General features: G+C 44.1%; 1 protein-coding gene across 1 annotated transcript in view; it reads left to right on the top strand.

Moving 5' to 3' along the window:
* Positions 1–22,301, top strand: part of dab1b (DAB adaptor protein 1b) — a 43,001-nt gene that overhangs the window by 17,860 nt on the left and 2,840 nt on the right. The window contains exons 2-12 of the mRNA XM_062404575.1: positions 144–764; positions 6,749–6,888; positions 10,251–10,349; positions 12,085–12,216; positions 12,981–13,100; positions 13,560–13,598; positions 15,724–15,789; positions 17,105–17,164; positions 19,202–19,249; positions 19,534–19,642; positions 21,123–21,770. Of these exons, the coding sequence (XP_062260559.1) occupies positions 695–764; positions 6,749–6,888; positions 10,251–10,349; positions 12,085–12,216; positions 12,981–13,100; positions 13,560–13,598; positions 15,724–15,789; positions 17,105–17,164; positions 19,202–19,249; positions 19,534–19,642; positions 21,123–21,770 (1,531 nt within the window). The 5' untranslated portion in view covers positions 144–694. The remainder of the gene's footprint in view (positions 1–143; positions 765–6,748; positions 6,889–10,250; positions 10,350–12,084; positions 12,217–12,980; positions 13,101–13,559; positions 13,599–15,723; positions 15,790–17,104; positions 17,165–19,201; positions 19,250–19,533; positions 19,643–21,122; positions 21,771–22,301) is intronic.

Raw genomic sequence — 22,301 nt, 5'->3', positions numbered from 1 at the left:
TCTTTGTTGATTTGTCAGATTGCTGTCTGCCAATTTGAATGTTAGATTAATGTTGTAATGAGTGATAGAGGGGGATGTGTTTGTCATTAAAAAAATGTACCACCTCTATATTAACCGTTTCTCCCTGTCTCCTTATCCTGCAGCGCTCGGAGCAAGTGACTGTGATGGGCTGTCGGCCGACATCTGAAGGGCTCTGCCCAAGAATAATATCCACTCCTGACCTACTCTGAAGAACAATATTTGATTCAATCAATGGTGCAGGCTCTCCAGGGGGGGAATTACACCTGAGCACTCGGTGGGACCTCAGTAAAGATCAACAGTGGGACATGTGGTACTTGACCTTCACGGAGAGAACTCAGATCCACTCCAGAAGATGTCAGATCTGATCTGAAGCTGCTGTCGAGGGGGTCGCCCAGCTCGTAATTCAGCCATCTCCGCACGTGTGCTATTAAGCAATACTCAGACACCATGGGCCATCAGTGAAGGAGCATAGTAATCAATGCTGGATCTTCATTTATTGAGGAGTACCAGACATCTCACCATGGATGTGAAGGAGGTTTTCTCCGCCAAAGGGCGACTGTGAGAGAGACGGACCTGGGGGGAATTGGACACTGGGAGTAAGGAGGATCAGCTACTGTACCGCTAACCCATGGTCCATCTGCTGTGAGCAGGACTAGGGACCCAGCGGTGGAGGATGTCAGCAGAGGCCGAGCTCCAGCCGGGGGTCAAAACCAGCCAGCGAAGGGAGTCCAGGAGGATTAAAAGTACGTGAGATTCTAACAAATAATACTGCGAATTAGATAAGTGTGATAAATATCGACTCCTTACAGGGACGGATGCAGGGGTGGGCACTGGCAATAAATATGATGTTAATACATTTTTTAAAGCTTTTAGAGGAGCACAAGGAACAATTTTCAAAATATATTCAATGATGCGTGGTTTTGCTTATATTGAGATAATAGTAAACAATGCATGACTTAAATGTGCAACCTTACTGTATCAGGAAAATGTCATGGATATTAGACATGTAATTGTGGCCCCTTTATGGCCCCTAAAAATTCATAGATTTGGCCACTGGCTCATATTGTATTTTGTTGTGGATTGAGAAGAGCATGAGAGATCCATAGCCCATAGTGCTCAGAGGTACTCTCAAAGACAACAACAAACATGAGGAGCAGGGAGACAAAATGGAGAAATGGCAGCTTTCCCGTGTTTGGCAGGCAGTGAACATAACTTTAAGCCAAGTTTGGATAAATAAAGCTGAACTACATGGAGAAAAGCTTCAGTCAGACAAGTCTGCCGAGAGGCTCCCTGTCTCATCCCGGGGATCCAGACGTGGTAACAGCTATTCCGTGTAGCCCCAGGGTTTGGTGCTGCCATGATTTAGGTGTCATGGACAGGGTGATTCACACCCTCTTGCTTTGATGAACAGCGTAAGTGATGTAATAGGACAAGTCATTCTCCATTCTACGTTCACCAGGAGACTGAAATGGGACTGAATTGGCTGAGAGGAGGAAAGAGTGAAAATCACAGGGAGAGGGAAGAAAGTGTGTAAGAGGAGGAGGACATTTCTCCTTTGCCTTTCCCCTCCTTTGCCTTTTTCTCCTCTCGTTTCTCCATCCATGAATAAAGCCACTCCAGCCAGTCCAGTAAATCTGGCTTCTGTGGGCCGGCTGTAACGAGGCCACAGGGCCAGGTCCTCTGTGGCTGTTTCACTGGCTCTGTCAGCTTGCTCAGATAAATGGCCGGGCTGGAGATGGGGGCCCATCGATTTGAGTAAAGTGGGAGGGGGGAGAGCGCAGCGAGGGGGCTATTACACACGTGGCTTTGCGGCTCATCAGAGGGGGGGTAACAGCGCAGGCTCTCAGCCCCTGACTTCACCATGTTAATCACATGTGCTGCAGGGACCGCTGTCACAATCGGCAAAGATGCTATTTAGGTCCATATAAATGGAAATGGGGCAACATAAATGCATGCAGAGTGTCCAGAAGCACAGATAGGGGTGGCTATGAGCGGACTGGGGACAGGTGAAGGACACCATCAAGGATCAGGTTGATGACTTATATCGAGATGAAGTTCTGTTTATATTCATGTGATTTGAAGAGACCAGTAGATATAAATGACATTTAAAGGATAAGGTGGCTCTTATTATTTATATATTTCATCTCGTCAACAAATCCTCATCTTCACTATATGTAAATCTGCCTCTTATTCCTCAAGTGACTTCTCTACCCTGTTACTCGGACCACAGCGTTCTTCTTTGGTATTTGACTGATAGTTGATACAGACCATGGAATTCTTTTTTTTTTGTGGTTTTGTGTTCTCGTCTGTATGGATATATTTTGGAAAAAGAAGGTCGTATGGATGGAGATACATTTTTTAAAATAAATTAGACAGCTTTGAGATAATATGAAGAGTTTGGATAAGGCTAGCTATCTTCATTGAAAAAAAATCACAATACTGTAACGTACTGCTCATTGTAACCCAGTTGGGGTTTCTAAGGCAAAACTTGTTATAAGGATGAATTCGTTTCTGTTGTTTTGCTATTTTTGGGGAGATTTGATGACAAAATGAAAAAATATAATCTGCCATTTGTGTCATCCATTAATGAATTCTCGTCTGTATTTATATATTTTCAGATAACAACAAAAAAAACATCTGACCCAATTTTACAATAAATGGTCATACTGGTCACCACATCCTATGCTTGGTTTTAAAGATGCCATATTAGGTAACATCAAATGTGACTGCAGCAAACTCTGATTCCCCTTCTGAAGCCAGAGCTTCTCTCTCCCAATCGAACGAAAACGCTTTACATGCGTGACTCTACTCCATCTCCATAGCAACTGTTGCTCTCCCACTGTAATCTGAGCACAAAAAAAATATTCATTTCAAAAAGAGAGCGACAAGGAATGAGGACATGGAGACATTGAAAGAGGGGCCAGAGAAACAGAGACACGGCAAGCAGAGAAAAAGAGACAAACAGCAGGCTGAATCACCAGTGTCCTTTGGTACTGAACGAATGGCACTGAAAACATTGTAAGAGGCAGTACAAATTGGAACCATTTCACCCAGTGCAAACCCACATTTCACCAAATCAGCTGCACGTTAGTGTATCCGCCTGTTCCATCGCACCGCTTCACCATCAGGGTGATAAGTGGACCCCCGTTCCCAAACAACTCTCCCACAGCACGCATCAATACCTGCATGGAACTCTGCAGTGAGTCATTGGTCCTTCCACATTGATGATGTACACAATTCCCGTCATTAACTGTGTAGATGCTTTAATGATCTGTCATTTTACCAAACCCTCGATCTCCTGTTTGGGGCCAAAGTTGGGTAGAGGCATTTTGATCCTCGTGGTTTCAGACAAGGGAACGCACACTCGTAAATGTGTATCTGTGAATTTGCTGAGGCTTATGAAGAGTATTCGGTGCACATGAGGGAGACAGATGGCAGGGACAGATTTGCCTTCCTCAGACGCCCATCCCCTTTACAACTGCTTAAAGTCTTCAGTCTCCTGCACTGACAGAACATACCTTCGGTTTTCATTTCAGCGACGTCAAATGTTCTATTCAGAGACACATCAAACTAAGCAATACTAACAAAAACAAAACAAGCATTACACACTGCATGTAGGTGAAAGTAGAAGCTCGATAAGCATCACAATTTACTCACATTATGGTTAAATGGATGGTGTGTGTGTGTGTGTGTGTCCCACTGACAAACAGAGACAAGAAGACACAGATACACACTCAGAAAGGTTCAAAGGTTAAGCTGCCTCGATGTCGGCTCCCCAACAAAAAGTTTCCTGTTGCCAAGTCCTTATATCTGGAGGGGCACTTCTGACTCTCCATCTGTGGCCATCTGTCCCCTCACTGTCCCCATTCTACTGTGGCAAGCGGGAGGACGCAACACTGTGATCAGTGACAAGCCCTGAAACAGTATGGAGCAGCGTTCACAGTAATTGTTCTCTCCATGGTCCTGGTGCACGGCCCTACGTCAGGTGGGGGATCACAGCGTTTGATTTGAAGCCCTCTTACAACAGCGTGTTGACTCCCAGCCCTTCGTTTTGAAGACTTTGCTATTGCTTTTCTTATTTTATAGTGTTTATTTGAAGGAAATGGGAGGAGAATTGGGAGGAGAGATGTGACAAGCATTCTTAAGCCCCTTTTTCTACTGGTCAAAAAAACAACTTCACCTGGGCTTTTGTCTGTAATGGGAACGGGTACAATCAACATTCACTCCCGGGTCAAATGACACTGAAGTAGACACAGGATTTTAATCGGCCGCGATGGAAACAAGACACCTAGGTCACCGCGCTAATTTAGCTTGACAGCGACGTGAGACACCTAATTTGGTCTTTCATGGCGTCAAATACCAGATAAAAGAAAAACACTCTACAGGCAATGGGAAAGGAGGTAAATGCTTTTTTTAAGTGGGTTTACCAGAGTTTAAATAAACTGTGTATACGTGCTAATTTTGGTGTAAAAGAGGTATAACACAGGGCGGACATGCACTGCCGATTACCAGTTCTCCCAAATGGCGTGTTGTGCAATATGTAGGACACCTTTAGATGGAGATACAAATAGTAGAAAATACTTTAGGCAAACCTCTGTCAGACAAATTAAGAGCATCGGGCTCATGGGCCAGAAATATTGTGAGCGCCACTCAACCTTGGGTAATTGTAAATCCAGAAAAGCAAAGGAATATGTGTCACCCCCCTCTTCATACACACACACACACACCTTCTCCCTCTCTCCTCTCCTTCCGTACAGTGTGTAACAACATGAAACAGCATGCCCTGCAGCTCTTTAGTTTCATACAGCACACGCGCTTGTCTTGATCTGAACCCAGAGCACGTAGTCTACGAGTTATGCCGCTGTGTCAAGACTCTCATTCGGTATGCAAGGCCTACTTTCTTTTTTTTCCCCTTTTTGAGTATCTGTTCATAAACCTCTAAATCTCTCCTGAAGTGTTATTAGGGGAAATGGTAAGCTGTATGTAAAGAAACAAATGGCACAGAACATCTGGTTAAAGCTCATCTGAGAGCGCTGCACTGAATTGGACCGATCATGTTTAAAATGCAACTGGAGCAGCATGCATTTTACATTACATTACAGAGTGTATGAGTCAGTGAAATCAGGATGGAATGCATAATACTGTATGAATAGACTAGAGTCGCTGCATGAGGGATGGTTTTGAGAAGGTAGGGCAATAACTACTGCAGGAGTCCACCTCTTTGCACATCCGTCATGCAGGGTTTCAGCATCAGCACGACTGCAATCAAGTACAGTACATACTTTATGTCAAAGTATCGTCCACAGTTGGTCTCCAGTCTGTCATCAAAGTCTGAATGTTCATTTCTCCACATGGAAGGTGTTAATGTTCAGGGGTATATCGTGGCCGTATATAAGACTCTTTATCCACTGGCAGGGACACAAGTCTGAATCAGACCCGGATTTGACATTCACTTGCTCAGAGACTTTAATGACTTAAGCATCGTCAAGCCCTCCCCCTCTTTTAGAGGATTCTGCCCTCATGAATTAGTGAGAGGGTGTGCATAGCCAAGACAAGCGTTTGCATTAGGACCAAGACAATTTTTTTCTCGATTTGCACAAGCCATTTAATTTGCTTGTTTCCCCCTGAATTTCCAATTTGGTTTTTGATATATTTTTTTCCGTGTAAATTGCAGGGATGAAAAGAGGGGGTAGATTTAACATGGATGGCAATTCCATGTGTTTCTTGGTGGAATAAGTTCATTTCTGGTTTGATATGGTCTTTGATGGCAGCATGACAGTCTCTGTTAGGGATATTAAGCCTCATCCTCCTCACATGCTCAGCTTAAGCCAGCCACTTAAATGTGCCGTTAACTGATGCACTGCACGCGCTTGTGACCTAGAATTGAGCGACCGAAGGGGCTGAAAAACTGTGAAATTCTCCAAGGTGCTGGTGACCTTGATTTGGAATCCTGCTATCTCTTTGTGTGAATGCAGCAGGAGTGTTGAAGCTGAGAAAACCCTGCGTAGATTATGAGGGGATGGTGGATACATGGTTGCGCGCACGAGGCGGCAATCAAGAGTCCAACCCACATAATCAAAACAGGAGGACAGCGGGCAGCACAAAGACAAAATGAGAAAGGTGTCCCTGTCAAGGTGGATGTCATGGCAGCTACAGAATAATCAGCAGTTGGGATGGGAACACAAAAAGGGAATGGATGACAAAACACGTCATCTTCCTGCCGCCACCCAACATCCATCACCCAGGAAGGGCCTTGTGGATTGTGGTTGAGCGCTGGACCGAGATGATTCCTCTCAGAAGCAGCCATTCAAGCTGGCTTGTCCCCACCAATAGCACCCATGGGGAGTTTGGGCATGGGTGCAACGTAGGAGCGTCCCCCCCAATCCACCACCCCATAACCTTTCACCCTGGAGCTTTGTGTGTGCATAGCTCACAATGCTGTGCAGTAGGTGACGTGGAAGTGGTCTCATTGTTTCTCTTGTTTTCTCCTATTGTCCACTGGCTTTAACCAACTGCGTTTTCAATTTTCTTTCAATCTTTTCTTGCTGCTGGTAATTTATTATTCAATCTAAATTTTCTATTCCATAAATATTTATACCATTGAGTGCAACCACACACACACACACACACACACACACACACACACACAACATTACATTTCATTTCATACCTTAAACAGGGCAACATTAAATACATTTTCTTCCCCGTTCTATTTATTCTCTTTCAGGTCAGGACCGCACTGAGGCGGGGCTTATTAAGCGTTTCCGTGGAGATGGCATGCGGTACAAGGCCAAGCTGATCGGGATTGATGAGGTGACGGCGGCGCGCGGGGACAAGCTGTGCCAGGACTCCATGATGAAGCTGAAGGTGCGGACTTCTGTGTTTGTGGGTGTCTGCATGTGGGTGTGTGTGTGTATGTGTGTGTGTATCTGCGGGGACAGCATTGAGCCTCTTCCTTCATCTCAGACAGATTTTTGAAAAAGCATGACTGTATTGTGTGTTGAGTCACCGGAGCTGTCCTCTCCTGTGTATGACTCAATGGAACTCTGCAAAGAAGTGACCAAACGGAACAAATAACAGTCCAGGCATATTATTCTGCAAGTCTTTGTTATGTAGGAGGCTTTTGTAAGGTTGTTTTTTATATCTTGTGCAAAATGGTAGAACCTCTGTACCTTATTATCCCTCTAATGGGCTGCTATATTTTTAGTCTTGCTCAAAGCTCTCCACATTTATTCAGACAGATTTGCATTGACCTTGAAGGCAAGCTGTCTTCCCTTTTTGAGTATTATACAAGCTAGGCAGAAGATTCTCCCTTTTTAACCTGTGACTGCGAGAACATTACTCGCCCCTCCCCCCACTTGTTGTGTGTCTTCTCGTGTCAGTCACAGTTTTCTATTTTTACAACAAAGTCCATACTTGTAGCGCATATGCAAACTGGGATAATGTGACCCAGATAGCATAATAGTGAATGTCGAAAGTAAATTAGGTCAAATCCAGTCGCACACTAAGGCTGCAAGGAAAAATGAGCACTGGCTAATTTGGAAGAACGGGTTGAAGATTGACTAATTTGTTCTAAGATGTTCACTAAATTCACTATTTTTAAAGCCCCACAAAGCACATATGCACTTTACAGTCATAATGGTCCCATCACGGAAGAAGGTTGCCGGCACCGGTTCTTGGCACAGGTTCAAATTCAGACTGGGCCAGTGGAGTTTGAATGTTCTCCCAATGTTTGTGGTTAATCTGGTTCCCTCCCACAGTTACTAATTACATGCAGGGTCAGGTTAATTGGAGAGTGTCAATTGACCGTAGGAGTGAAGAGGGTGGGTAGGTGTTGGCCCTGCAGTCCAGTGGGGATCTGTCCAGGCGGTTGGATTATCTTTAGCGCCTCAAAGAAGAGGCCCTATAGATAAAGGAGTGCTGGACATAGGCTCCTCATTTCTAGCTGGTGCGACACGTGTCAGTTACAGTAACACTAGATGCTGTCAGGTCTCGCTAAAGAGCTGATTCGGCTAAATCAGCTCCATGATTTGGTTAAAATAGCTGTTTCCAGCTGACCTGAGTAAAAGGGGTCTTAAATATACACTTCCTGGTTACACATGTTAATGTGTGAAAACTACAGTGATAATCCTCAAAGAAACATGACAATGACAAACATGACAATGACACACATGACAATTTCTCTGTTGAGACATTATATTTCTTCCAAGGATAAGCAAGATATGAAGTTGTGTGAGATAAGGCTTTAGAATCATTAAAAACACTGTCTCAGATAACAAGTGGAGAAGAGACTAAACATCTCTGTACATCCAAGTAACAACAGAACCGAAAACATTCACCTCCCTTACTGTATTAGGGTCGAGGAGCATCCTCTATGCAGTGAAAAATACAGACTGAACATAAACATCCACAGCATGTGCTGCTCCTCAAAACTTAAGCCAAAGCTTCCTGCTCACCACCTGGTAGCTGGATGCAGTATAGGTTATAAACCTTGCCGCTGCCATGTTAACGTATGGTCCAACCTAAAAAGTCAAAGCGAATGTCATTCAATATGATTTCCTCATTTTATTTAGCTCTTATCACACTGATGTAGGTTCAAATGTTTCTGTTTCTGCTTAGTTTTAAGTTGTTGATTGATACTGTGGCTGCTTATGGCTGCTTAGCTTTTCTGTTCAGAGGAGGGTTTTAGTAAATGGTCAGTTATAGACATATTAAATTACATTTAACTGAGGAATAACAAGCTTCCTCCTCTCAGAAGTTCATTCTGTATCATCCTGACTGTTTTACTGTTACTAAATGAAAAGGCAACGAATACTTATCGCTTTCTCAGTTCTTAAGAAAAAAAGCAGCACGTCTTTGCAGTTAGTGGCTATAGGATAAATCCTTCTCCAATATAGGACATATATGTGTTTCTTTTTAAGTTTCTTCTCAAAGATTTATCCAGAGCTTAAGTGTGTGGGCGGGCTTCTGAAGAGAGCAGTATAGCCAGGAGGCAAAGCCTCTCATCGCCCATATCCATTCACTGTGATATGTTCAATAAAACAACTTTTTCGCCGCCTTGATCTGACATGTCGGCAGTGTCCTCGGCGTGACTCCAGTAGTCACCAGCCACCAGCCAGTTACAGTCAATGGAGCAGTCGATAGAGGCTTGCTATTATCTGGACAGGGGATAGAGGAGGGGACGGGGTTTCTATTGAGCTGCCTCTCACTGCCTTGAGGACTAATCCACCAAATGGAGAAGCCGATGGCTGATTGACATCATCCATCGACTCCCTCTGCCCGCCTGCCTCTTTCTCACTTACTTCATTTCTTTCCTGTTGCTTGCTCTGCTCTTTATCCTCTTCCCCTCTTTATATACTGCTTCATCACCTCCTTTTCTCATAGGTACCTACATTTTTTTGTGTGAAATGGCATGTATTTCTTCTTCACCCTGCAGGAACGACTTGTTGTGCGCTTAGTTTTGAATACAGATCTGCTTTAACAAGAAAGGTCTGAGGTGGCGGTTAGCTGACGTACAGGAGAGGTCAAGCGTGTGTCTGTGTAACTGCGATCACAGTTTTGTCAGACATATTCAGCACAGCAGGCAGGTCTTTCTTATCTCCTCTGGTTTTCCTTCTTCTCTCTTCTCTCATGTCGCAGGCTTTGTTCTAGGAAAGGCCCGTCAAATACACAGGTCGCATTAACTGGAACAGGGTGGAGATGTTAATTGTCTTCTTTATTAGATGCGAGAATAAAAGCAAAAAGGGGGCTGCCGAGAACCATGGGAAATACGTACTTCAAAGGCCTGATTGGTTGTTCAGTCAGCACTATGGGATCAGCGAGCTGTTCGGTCAGCGTGAGCGATGCATTCTGTCAGCAAATCTCACCCCATTGTTGTTAGCTGGCACTTGTGCATGTCACGTTGAAGTGCAGTGGAGCTACTTCAAGAAAGGGAAGAAGAAAAAAGGGAAATAATAACAAGACTCGCTGCACAAGGTGACGTTTGAGTTCCTGTGAGAGTGAAGCTTCAAGAAAAAGGCACATGAAAGAACATTCTGTCCTATCACACCTTACGTAACTCTTGCCTTCTCACCCCCCCAAACTATTTCTTGAATCTGCCCGTCAACCGACCACCCCCTCATCTCCCACTGTCACGCTCACCTGAGTCGGAAGAGAGATTCGCTCATGGTCTTTAACGCCAAGTTCATATCCTCTCATCTCCTCATGTCATTTCCTTTAATCTCCTGCAGGGAATGGCTTCCTCGGCACGTTCCAAAGGGGAGCACAAGCAGAGAGTCTTCTTGACGGTGTCTTTCGGCGGGATCAAGATTTACTGCGAGAGATCAGGGGTGAGTAGCGTGTCAGCAAGGGACTCCGCCGCGGCAGAGCTGCCCCGTGAGGCAACAGCCAGCTGCCACTCTGTGAACCTATATGGTATAGGACATCCAGAGGGCATACACTAGCACAGTTCAGTTCACAGCAGCTGCCAAGGCTGCCATCATGTAAGCCTGGCCTGAAACGGTTGACATGTTTGTACAGTGGCAATACCTGCGCACAAGTAACATGATTCATGAGGTTGTGCTAAAGGAGCAAGAGCAAAAATATACACAACTGTCTTTCCACAGGACAGTTTACCCTTTAGTTCATGAATATTTAACATGGCAGCATTAATTTGCAGGCCTTGCATCTGATATTTGACTCTGAGTAGCATACACTACAAAATGAGGGGTGTGCTGCAGGACCTACTTAAGATCACTCGGACCCTGTCTGCGTGCTAATGATAGCGCAGTGAGCAATGTTTGGCTGTTTCCGTCTCCATCCTGGCTCTCAACCCCCCCGGACTGGGAAGCCTGCTGTTCCATTACAGGATGATCGAGGGGCCCGGTTCTTCCCCGTCCTGGGGCGTAGTGTTGGCTAGATAGGCCCACTCTGCTCATCAGCGCTAACCGATAATTAGCGCTCAGTTCAGCCCCTTAATGATCATTGCCGCTAATGCTAATTACACCAAGGCTCCACCTCAGCTGTCGTTAGGGCTAAACTGATAATTACGCAACGGCGTTGGTCTCGTGGTTGTCGACCCCCACCCCAGAGCCAACCATTTATTCCCAGCAGAAACCACCCATCTTTGATGGTATCTCTTTTCAATATGACTGGTGGCAATAGAGGCGCATCTTTGCGTGTATTGAAAAATAATATTAGGCTTTGGCCGCCACCACCAACCAGCTCACCGGCTATTGACAAGCTCATTTGTTGTTTTGGAAATCATACCCTGTAATGCTCTTCATTTTATTTACTGATTACTGGCAGCAAATAACACTCCACACGTAATATCCCTCTTGAGTGATTATGGGGGAAACGGGGATCACTCCAGCACAAGCAGAGTCAGCAAGCGTTTAGATGGAAACACTTTATGTAAAGCTGACATGATTCTCTTCTGGATCGAGTCAACTAGTCATATTAGTTTAGTATTTTACATTAATCTGGGGCGTTACCAACGTCTGAGTATCGGCTAATATTCTAATAAAAGCTCCTCCCCAGTGCCCTAAGCTTATCTCCGCGTACAGAGAAGCAGCAGGTAGCTGTGCTTGAGTGACTGCCTAATTAATCTGCGGGTATATATCAGCGTGCGGTTATAATTCCTAAGCTTTTTGGTTCCCTCTTTTTCTCCATTAAAGCAGCATCTGAAATCCTGCTGGACTTAAGAATAAAAGACAAACAAAAACCTCATGTTATTTAATTCTTATTTTAAATGAGAGAACTACTTTTATATTTAGAATTGTATCCATACCATGTTGCGTAAGAGAAATTAAAACATCCTTGAATCTTTCCTCTTTCTGTCAGGGACATTTAGGCTCACAACGTGTTGGCTGGTCGTGTTTGGCTTAACAATTTGCAAAGATGTTTTAAGTAGGTTTGACCTACTTTTTCTGCCAACACAGTGTGCAGGGCTCCTTTTAAAACATTATATCAAAAGGAAGATTTTCAAATGAAAGAGGACACGTTATAATGCCTCTATAAAAATAAAAAAGACATTCAGCAGTGCCCACATGGTCTTTCCTATTTGAACACTTCTGCCATCTATAGGTGCTCCTGCATCAGCACTCGGTCCACGAGATCAGCTACATCGCCAAGGACACCAGGGACCACCGGGCCTTTGGCTATGTCTGCGGGAAGGAGGGCCACCACAGGTTTGTGGCCATCAAGACTTCACAGTCGGTGAGTACTTCTCCATTCTGCTGGAGAGAGATTTGAAATCTTTAAATTCAGATTTTTTGCAAATCTCATTGACTCAGCTGCCAGTTTACCGGTTGAGATGCAAGTCAATTTAAATCTCCAAATGCTGTGAAGATTTCCACATTGGTCTCTTAAAGCTGTATTAAGGTAATAGTGTTTGTCCCTAGAGAGACCATGTCCTTTTAATCCATACGTCTGGCAATTAAATATTCAAGCTGTGTGGCTATGGGAGACCGCCTGGCACTGTCTTCTTTTGGTTACATTTTGAGATATCACTTGCCAAGTCTCACTTTAGATATCGAGGGAGTCAAAATCGAATTTTCTGAAAAGTGACGCAAATTCTCTTCTCAAGAGTCACGTCTACAGATCTTCAAACTTGAGTGAGGGAGTGGAAAAGTGTGGAATATAATATCTGTATTTTTTAAGTGTAGGATGGGAAGAACATTTTCAAAAGTTTGCTAGTGGTGTGAATTCATGTTATACTGAATATTGAAGAACAACAACCCCACTCCCTGCTGTGCTGAGCTCGCTGTTTGTTTTTGACTGAATCAAAGCCATACACCAGACAGCCACGTTTTGCATTCACATGATCCATTCTAAGAGGATTGACTGACCAGATTAACATAAATGACATAACTGCAATGAAAACACGCAAATTAAACATACGTATTGGTTACTGCAATTCAATTTCTTAATTTTGACATCCTCTTCTTCCTCCTCCTTCCCTGTCCACCTCTCCCATCCAGGCGGAGCCCCTCATCATCGACCTGCGCGACCTCTTTACACTCGTCTACGACATTAAGCAGCGGGAGGAGATGGAGAAGAAGGCTCAGAAGGACAAACAGTGTGAGCAGGCGGTGTATCAGGTAGGACACTAAAAGCCCCTCTTTATTTTTTTATGTTTTTTTCTCACATTCATTTCCCATTTGGAGGCGAGATCGCACATTATATCTCAGCCAGGGATGCATTCACACACCAGAAATCTTGACACTTTCCAGCGCCCTCTGAAGTGCATCGCAAACTGTGTTTGTCTGCGCGACTGATTTCTGCGCTGAATATCTGAATAGAGTGGAAGTGTGACACGTTTAGAAGAGATGTGTGTGACAGGGAATGTATGTGTCGGTGTGTTCGTGATACAGCAAATCGCTGCTTCATTAAAACTCAATGCAATGTCAGTTTCTTACTATGCTTGGTTGCAGACTAAGAGTTTTGCAGTCGATGCCTCTTCTTCGTCCATTTCATTTCCTAACGAGAGATTGAATTCTCCAAGTGACTGATGAAAGATACAAAATGTGTTGTCTGCCTTCTGTCCCAAACCCCCACAGACCATCCTGGAGGACGAAGTGGACGATCCAGTTTACCAGGTAGGTCCACAGATGCACAGATACGGAACACATAGACCCTGCTGATTCTGATGCTTTTCTAGCTTCACCGGTGCTGTTTACACTCTCAAAGCTCGGGATAGAGACCAACAAATAATCCTCAATTCAAATATCTTCTCCAGTGACTGATCCGCTTGAATTAATGATTCATGATATTCCACCATTCCAGTAATACACAGTAGACCATCCGAGTGGACAGTTTTGTTCAACCATTCAACTCCCATTTGCCAGTGCAGTGTCGTAAAACCATATTTTTTAAGTTGATCTGTGTCAATGTTCTGATTTCCTCCAAAGATATGCCCCCCCCCGCCCCCACCCCCCCCACCCCGGACTGGTTGTTACCCCTCTCTTCTTTATTTTTTTGCCCCGTGCATTTATTTGGCTGAACATGATTTTCTTTTTTTTCTCTGTGTTTGCTCACACTGAATACAGACAACACTAACTCTTACTCTGAATGCTATGTTCAGCAGTACATCTAACCACCTCCCAGATCACCTCTGTTCTTTGCTCTAGCCTGAAGTGTGTTTTTGCATAAAGTCATTTCCATTTTGCAGTTTAAAAAAGGAATAATGTGACATTTTGGTAAATGCGCTTAATCTCTTTCTGTGTGAGGGTTGGACGGGAGGATCAATATGTCATAATGTTAAACCTGTGGAACCTGGTAAGCTTAACATAAAGAGAAGAAGAAAGTTAGCCTGGCTATTTTGAAAATGTAACAAAATCCACCTGTTAGCACAGAAGTTCCACTGATTAATACCTTAAATGATTGAATCTATTAAAAAACCAAAGGTTCAAATTTGCAATTTGCATTAGTCATGGGGGATTATGTGAAAAACTATTGTTTGGTTAGGTCCAGCGACTTTCTGGAGTGAGCTGCCAAAAAAACAGTTCAGCCCATTAACCCCTGCAAACCTTCAGTCTTTGTTTAGATTAAACAATTAAGTGTAAATTAGCAGTAATCACAGTTTGAAAAAGCCAGGCCAGCTGTTTTCCTGTCTTTATGGGAAGCTAAACTAACAGGCTTCTCCACATGAGAAGAAATGAAAAAGGTCTCAATCCTCTCATCTGACTCTCTGCAACTATCAGTTTTGGTTTTGCGACGCAATTTAGGGAGCGGACTTAGAACATTTGACATTGATTCGCTAACTTTTTTAATAATTAAAAAAAAATATGTCTTTCAATATGAATAGAGAAAAGGAATCAACCCATTACGTCACATTGCCATTGTGATGCCATTATGGTATTACTACCAGCGAAATGAACGTCCTTGTTGTGTAAACATGATATTGTCAGTTGAGAAGACTGCAAACAATCCTGCAGGCTGCTTCCTCTTACTTCCTCTTCTATTGTTAAACGCTGTCTCAACTTCCTCCAAAGTCCGAATTATCCTTCACACGGCAAACAATCCGAACCGAGCGTCAGTGTGATCTGGACCGAGAGCATATCCATGATCAGACGTACCTTTCAAACCTGCTATTTTGCCTCAGAATAATCAGAGAAGTCCGAACCAAACAAGGACGGGTGTGAAAGCACCTTGAGTAAAGTGCGTGTCCCAAAATGCCAAACTATTCCTTTAATCAGAGATCCATAAATGCATCGATCTTTATCAACGTGAGAGGAGATAACGACAGATTTAAGGACTTGTGGGACTTCAGTCATGGATCTCAAGCCTAAGACCTGCGGGTCTGTTTCCTCTCGAAGAGGTGGACCATCACGCTGCTAATGTCGAAGGCAGAACCTCGACCTAAGACCTCCACATTGCCTTGAACTACTGCCTGACCTATTATACTTGTGCTCTTTCCTCCTCCCACCTCACTCCTTTTCTTTCTCTCTTCATCGCCCCATTCCTCTTTCATGTGCCCCAATTACACATCCTTTACGTTCCTGATCTCATTTCATTCCTCACTTGACGCCATCCTCACTCCCCTGTGCTTTCATTTATTCTCATCATGTATCACCCTCTTGTTGTAACTCTCTGTTTTGTACGACAACCTCTCTCTCTCTCTCTCTCTCTCTCTTCTCTCTCTCTCTCTCTCTCTCTCTCTCCGTCTCCTCATCTCATTATTCTCTGCACCTCTACGCCTTGCCAACTACTTCTATTCTGTAGTACATAGTGTTTGAGGCTGGACACGAACCCCTCCGTGGCCACCAGTCAGAGGAGAGCGTTTATCAGGTACAACTACAAGCATTGCCCCCTTTCTTTTCCTCCCTCTTGAAAACCCTGTGAGAGATGATAATAGTAGCATTACTAACAACTGTATGACACCCTTTAAAAGAGGAGTTACAAAGTGCAGATTGTTGTTTTGGGGATTCAGATGTAGATCATACTAAGGTTTCTGTTGTGATGTGGCTGTCTCCTGTAGCTTCATTATGATTAATATAAAAGAAGCCATTTTTGTCAGTGAAGGACTTTTGATGTGCAGCAGCAGCAGCAGCAGCAGCAGCAGCTGTATCCTCGTTTTGCATCAGTACTAACTGGTATGAGGTTAGGAAAAGTGAAGAGTAAGCAGAGAGGTTGTTGTCAATGAAATAACACTATAAACAATGCTGGATTAGACGTATTTATCATTTCCTACGTATCCATTTTAAATGAAGTAATAAAATCCACCACTACTCGAATGGCATTCATTAGACCTAACCTCTCTGTGGCGGAGGTAATGACGGAATGTAATACATTGGATGGTTATAATCAATCACTGACCTTAGTTGGGGTGAAAAATATGATTTTCTCTTATGAAAATGGTAATGCTTAAAATAAAAAGCATCTTAATGTTTAAAACATAAGATTCCTTATAAAGCATGTGAAACCGCTGCAGCAGAGTCAAGGTCAGCCTTAGTAGTTTACCTGCAGTCTGTACACCAGGCTCCTTTTATACAACACTTTGACCTTTTGATTTTAGACCATTTGAAGGACCAGCTAGGACTCCAGGGACGTGTCGTATGATTTAATCCCCCCGCCTCCTTGCCTTTCTCTCCGTCTCCTCCTGCTCTTTTTTTTTTGCCTCTCTGTATCTTGCCTTCCTCTGAAGATGAAAGATTCAGAGAGGGAGATTAATCACTTGCCTTGCCATTTGATCTCAGAATGAAACAAGATCAATAGACTTTGGCGAAACGTAACTGAAAGTTAACCAGTTAAGGGAGCGATAGGGCAGACAGGCGGAGAGGTTAAGAGCAACAGATAGTTTCGGATGTGAGGCAAATGTGCAGTGAAGGACAGAGCCAAGGCATTTTCCTATTATCCTACAAACAAGTGGAGACATGCTGTTGCAGAATAACAATAGCCTTTCTTAAAATCCCCCTGTATCGTTAACAATCAATATTGATTTAAGCAGAATTGATTCAACACTCTAACTGTAGAATTTGCATAACCCCATTGCACTGAAAGATAAAATTCCACCATAGACATGTTTCAGATCTTGTAAGCTCCTGTTTTAAATACCCAGACTGCTCTGTTACTTACATTTGAATCGACCTCCGATCCAATGCAGGTCCCATCCAGTCAGCAGAAGGACGGGATCTATGATGTCCCAAAACGCCATTTCATGACTGTAGGTGTTTTTTAATTTCTATTATTTGTTTCTTCGCTCTTCTTTACTTGCAAACCTCTCTTTGAGATCCTCTGGGAGTCAGTGCCTTAAGCCCCCCTACATGACAGTGTCCATTTGTAATATTTTCGCTTCTCTCTATTCAGTTGCTTTACATTACAGCCAACAGGCTCAAAAACATTCCCACGCTGCCAAGGACAAGTCAGACAGGGGTTTTTTGCCTGCGTCCGCTCCCTTTGACAACGGAGGTGATGATGAAACAAAGCTGCATTAGTCATGCCGAGCCTGCACTAAGAGATAGGACTAACCGATTGCGAGACCAAGATCAGACATGTCAGCAATTTCACAGAACATTAGAGAGGCAGGCATCGCTTCTAAAATCCAATCCTGTGCAGAATCTCAAGCATGTCATGACCAGATGGTCGAGATAAGATCGGTTTGGAAACTGTGGCCGCCGGTCTCCATCGGACCGGTGGGACTAAATAAAGGGAATGGCTTGTTCCGTCTTCCTCAGGGGATAAGGACGAGAGGTTTGTAGGTGGAGTGGGTGTTGGGTTGAGCTGCATGCGGTGAAGTCATGGCTACATGCAACCAAGGCCACCAGAGCTTACTGAATAGCAATTGATTTCTCCTCCTGGTCAGAGAACGGCACCAAAAAAACATCCCCCCCTGTCATCTGCAAATTTATTTCATCTCATTTTGGTAGGTTTTATGAGTTCTTCACCGTCATGCTGCAACGACACTGTTACATCTCTCAAATCGCTTAGAAAGAAACATTTATTTAAGCCTATTTCGCCCCGAAAACATTCACCCAGAGAGAATTTACACACAACTCTTGAAAAGAGCCGTGGCAAACTGCGTCTCTATACTCTTCACCGTTTGTGTGCTTGTTGCTCCGCATATCGAACAGATAAACTATCCCCGGCCCCCCCCCTCCCGCGTTATCTCGCCCAAACAGCCCATGCCAGTATAAGTAGCAGCGCTTCCATATCTCCAAGTGTTACTGCTTGTCTGTTCATTCAGTTGGAGCTTTTTGAGAGAGCCTCGAACTCCCTCGGTGTGTCAGTGCCTGCGGGGGAGACACCTCTGTGTACAATGTTTACCTTTTTTTTTTTATTCTGACTCATTCTGTGCCCTTTAATGGATCCAAAGTGCTGCACAGACTGGGCGATCCTTTATGTCCCGGCTTATTCAAGAAAGACATAAACACCCGGTTTATGTGCAACACGGATTGCCTTTTCTTTCTTTTGTCGAACGTGTTGCGTATGAGTGTTTGTGTGTGTGTGTGTGTGTGTGTATTTATGGCATGCAAATCCTGTGTGTTCTGTGTGTTTTGTGTGCTTTTAATGTGATCCATTGTCTGCTTGTGCATGGCCACAGAGACATTTCATGCAACTTAGCCATCCCATGGTCTGTTTCACAGCCGCGTCCCCCTCTCCTTTAAGTAGTGCGAATGGATCACGGAGGGAGACTAGTGCAGGGGTCAGGTCTGCCTATAGGGTGAGGTGGCCTCATTGTCTCGGCTGGGTAGGTCTCAGGAGCTTCTTCTTTCATTCATTTGATGAAACAAACACACTCCTCTGTGTGTGTGTGTCTGCTCATACAGTAGAGCCATGCATTTAAAAGCGTCCCAGGCTTTCACAGGCGCCCCTCTTGATTGGCAGACATAAGAATATCTAATCAGAGCCTTTTTTATGGGACTGAATAGCCTTTTACCCACTCAATTATAGCGAGCCATGAAAGATTCATTTTAGATCCATTTTCTGATAATGAAACAAGGGGATAGTTGTTTCTCGCCCTCCAAAGCACAGGCGGCTTTTGTGAATAGATTTCCCTCCCCACACCTACCCACCCTTGCAGCCACCATAGCCTATTTGGAGATGGATTCAAGATTTCATAACTATGCAAATCTCATTGTTGTGATGTATCACTGGACTTTGTCTCTCTCTCTCTCTCTCTCTCTCTCTCTTTCTCTCTCTCTCTCTCTCTCTCTCTCTCTCTCTCTCTCTCTCTCCATCATCCCCTTGGTTTGACTCACAGAATATCAACCACTTCGATCTTTTCGGCGACATGTCCACGCCTCCCTCGGTGAGTCTTTAAGTTTGCAAAGTTGAAACAAGTAAGAGATAGTACAATCTGTTATCTTTGATTGAGCAATTTCATTAGAACAGATTTTCCACAGTACTTAAGATTAAAGTTTAAATGTGCAGCACAGTGAATTTTTGTTGACTTCGACATTTGTTTGTGCGTGTGCGTGTGCGTGTGCGTGTGCGTGTGCGTGTGTGTGTGTGTGTGTGTGTGTGTGTGTGTGTGTGTGCGTGTGCCTGTGTGCATGTGCCTGTGTGCATGTGTGCGTGTGCTTTGCCTCCCAGATGCCTCCGTCTCCTGCCAACACACTGGACCCGAGCAGGAGCAGCCGCCAGCAGCAGCACAGTCCTGCTGATATGTACGCCCCGTTCAGCCCCACTTCCATGCCGTCAGGTAGCGACCCAGACTGAAACTCTGCATCTTTTCCACAACAAAGAATATGAAAGAGAGAAAGACAATGCTGGAAGGGACGATTTTTTTATTTGATGTATTGTTAGTGGAAAAATGCTGCCAGGATTTAGCAGGATGTGGATTTAAGGAGTGTTTATAAGGACGAGCGAACACCATGCAGTGGTGCTATTATACTGTGAGCAAAAGAGAGGTTTGTTAACTATAACCCCAGCTGTTTAATAAAACCCTTGACATTGTAGTAACCCCCAGCATCCCTCACAGGATAAGCGATATAGACGATGGATGGATGGATGGATGGCTGGATGGATGGATGGATGGAAATTGCAGAGACTTAAAATACGCTCCAAACATAAAGTCAATGGTGCCATCATCTTCATGGCATGTAAAAAAGTACACTTAGTGGATGTTTCCCCTTAAATACATTTGTCTTGTATTTGTACTTTATGTAAGTAGATTCCTTTTCAGGTTTCAGGTAATTTTACCCAATTCCATGTATCAGCAAATATCTGTACTTTCATACTCACATAGTTTTTCTACATTGTTAAAAGTTATCATTAACCAGAGGAATTGGTCCATTGATCCAATCAGGGCAGGGGGCGGGGTAACAGTAGAACCCGCTTCCTACAGCAGCAGCATCACTGGTGAAGAAAAAGCACCTGAAATGGATTCAGAGGGGGCTGAGACTGAGAAACATCATCTGCAGCATTAATGTGTTATGAGTCTGCATTATTCTTGTTTTAAACTAAATATACAGCTGATACAGTTAATGAGTCTACATTCTGCAAGTACTTTTATGCTTTACTTCAAGTACTTTGAAAAGCACTTACTTTTACTCAAGCAGGAAAGTTAGCTTTTAGTTGAGCTTGACACTCTGTCTATTTATTTGTACTTTTACTTCTGTACCACCACTTTTCAAAAGTCATTGTTTATGTGTTGAACACATTTTCCAGCGTTTTCTCATTACAGCAGTCTGACACAATAGTGACTTCTTCACTGCATATACCAGCCAAACTTTACCTGTGATAATAACACGTATGGATTCAGTGCTTTCCAGCAGCAGACTCTCAAAGCACAGTTGTTGTCCTGGAACACTCCAAGAAGTAGCATTCCCCTCCCCATTCAGCGGCGTTACCAAGCCATATTAACTGCACAATTGAACAGAAACAATTCAGTGCAGAAATGTGTGGGCGATTTGTCTTTATATTGTTTTTCTTGAAGGAAAATTGTGGGATTCCCATGGCTCTTTGAAAGGCAGGGAAAAAATATAGAAACTTATATAACTGGTAATGGTCAGCAACAAATGAAAAGTGGGTGAAATTTGTAGGTTATAAGCAGTAATGAATAGACCACCAGTGTGGTCTATTCATTCATTTAAGATACAGGGTTTGACGCTGACAAGACAGTAATTTCCTTTTCTTATTAACCTTTAATCATTTCCTTCCTTCTCTTCTTTCCCTCTCAGGTTATATGACCATGGGCCCGGTGCAGGCAGCCCAGTGGGCACAGCAGCCATTCTCTGGTCAGGCTCAGACCCTGGCCTTCCCCGTGCAGGGCCCCCTCCAGGTGGCTCAGGTCCTCCCTGGTGGTCAGCCGGTCATCTGGAGCCAGGCCAACATTTTCCCAGCCACTCAGCAGCAGTGGGCGGCCATGGCAGCCTATATGCCGGCCCAGGCCGTGGGCGTGGGGGGCCATGCAATCCCAGCTGCCATGCTCCAAGGCCTGGTTCCCATCACTACCATGTGCCCACAGGCCTGCGACCTGTCAGCCCCGTCCTCAGCCATTACCAGCCCCCAACACATAGCCGACCCCACCCTGCTCCAGAGGCAGCTGAGCCTGGGTAGAGAGGGCCTCAACATGGACTCAGACGCAGGCGAGGGCCCCTCTACTTCAGGGTCCGGAGCAGCAGGTGTTGGAGCTGGCATTGCGTCAGCAGTGGTGAGCAGGTGTGGGACCCCAGGCCTCATGAGCGAACCGGACACTCTGGCCTGCATTCAGCTGCTGTCGCCTTCATCTGCCACGACCCAGGAAGAGGAAGGGAGCTGTAGTGACCTTGATCTCTCGAGGATGACCTTGAGCCCAGGCACATCCACATCACCGTCCACGGAATCCCGTAAGTCCTCTTGCTTATTTTCCTCCTATATAAACACATCTGATTAAACCAACATCTTAACAACTTCACATATATGCTCTATGCCAAATATATATCAGCATTATTAAATGTCTTAAATCTATCTTTTAGCCTTACAAGCATTGGTCTTTGCTGATATTCATGTTCCTCAGAGGATGAAGCCCACTAACATTGTTTGACATTAAATGTTGTACAGATATTCCAAATACTGAGAGGATTAATATGAAGGACTGTGGTTATCCTCTGACTATTCAGTGCCAGCAGTTCAATTCAATTTATTCAATGAAATATGTAAAGATCTACAAAATGGATTGGTACAAAATGACACATTCATGATTCCCAGATGATCTACCCAAATTTATTTGGATATCCTCTGACTTAGCTAGTGCTGCCAGCAGACTGACATTTGTCCTTTTGAGTAATAAACCTGCACATTCTCCACTGGATCAATTGTAATAACTTCCCCTGATTTTTCATCAAGCATCATCATAAGGTCACATGTTTAATTAGTCC

Source organism: Platichthys flesus, chromosome 14 (genome assembly GCF_949316205.1).
Source record: "Platichthys flesus chromosome 14, fPlaFle2.1, whole genome shotgun sequence".
Classification (NCBI taxonomy): domain Eukaryota; kingdom Metazoa; phylum Chordata; class Actinopteri; order Pleuronectiformes; family Pleuronectidae; genus Platichthys; species Platichthys flesus.
The sequence above is the reverse complement of the archived record's forward strand: the minus strand, read 5'-3'. Positions and strand labels throughout refer to the sequence as shown.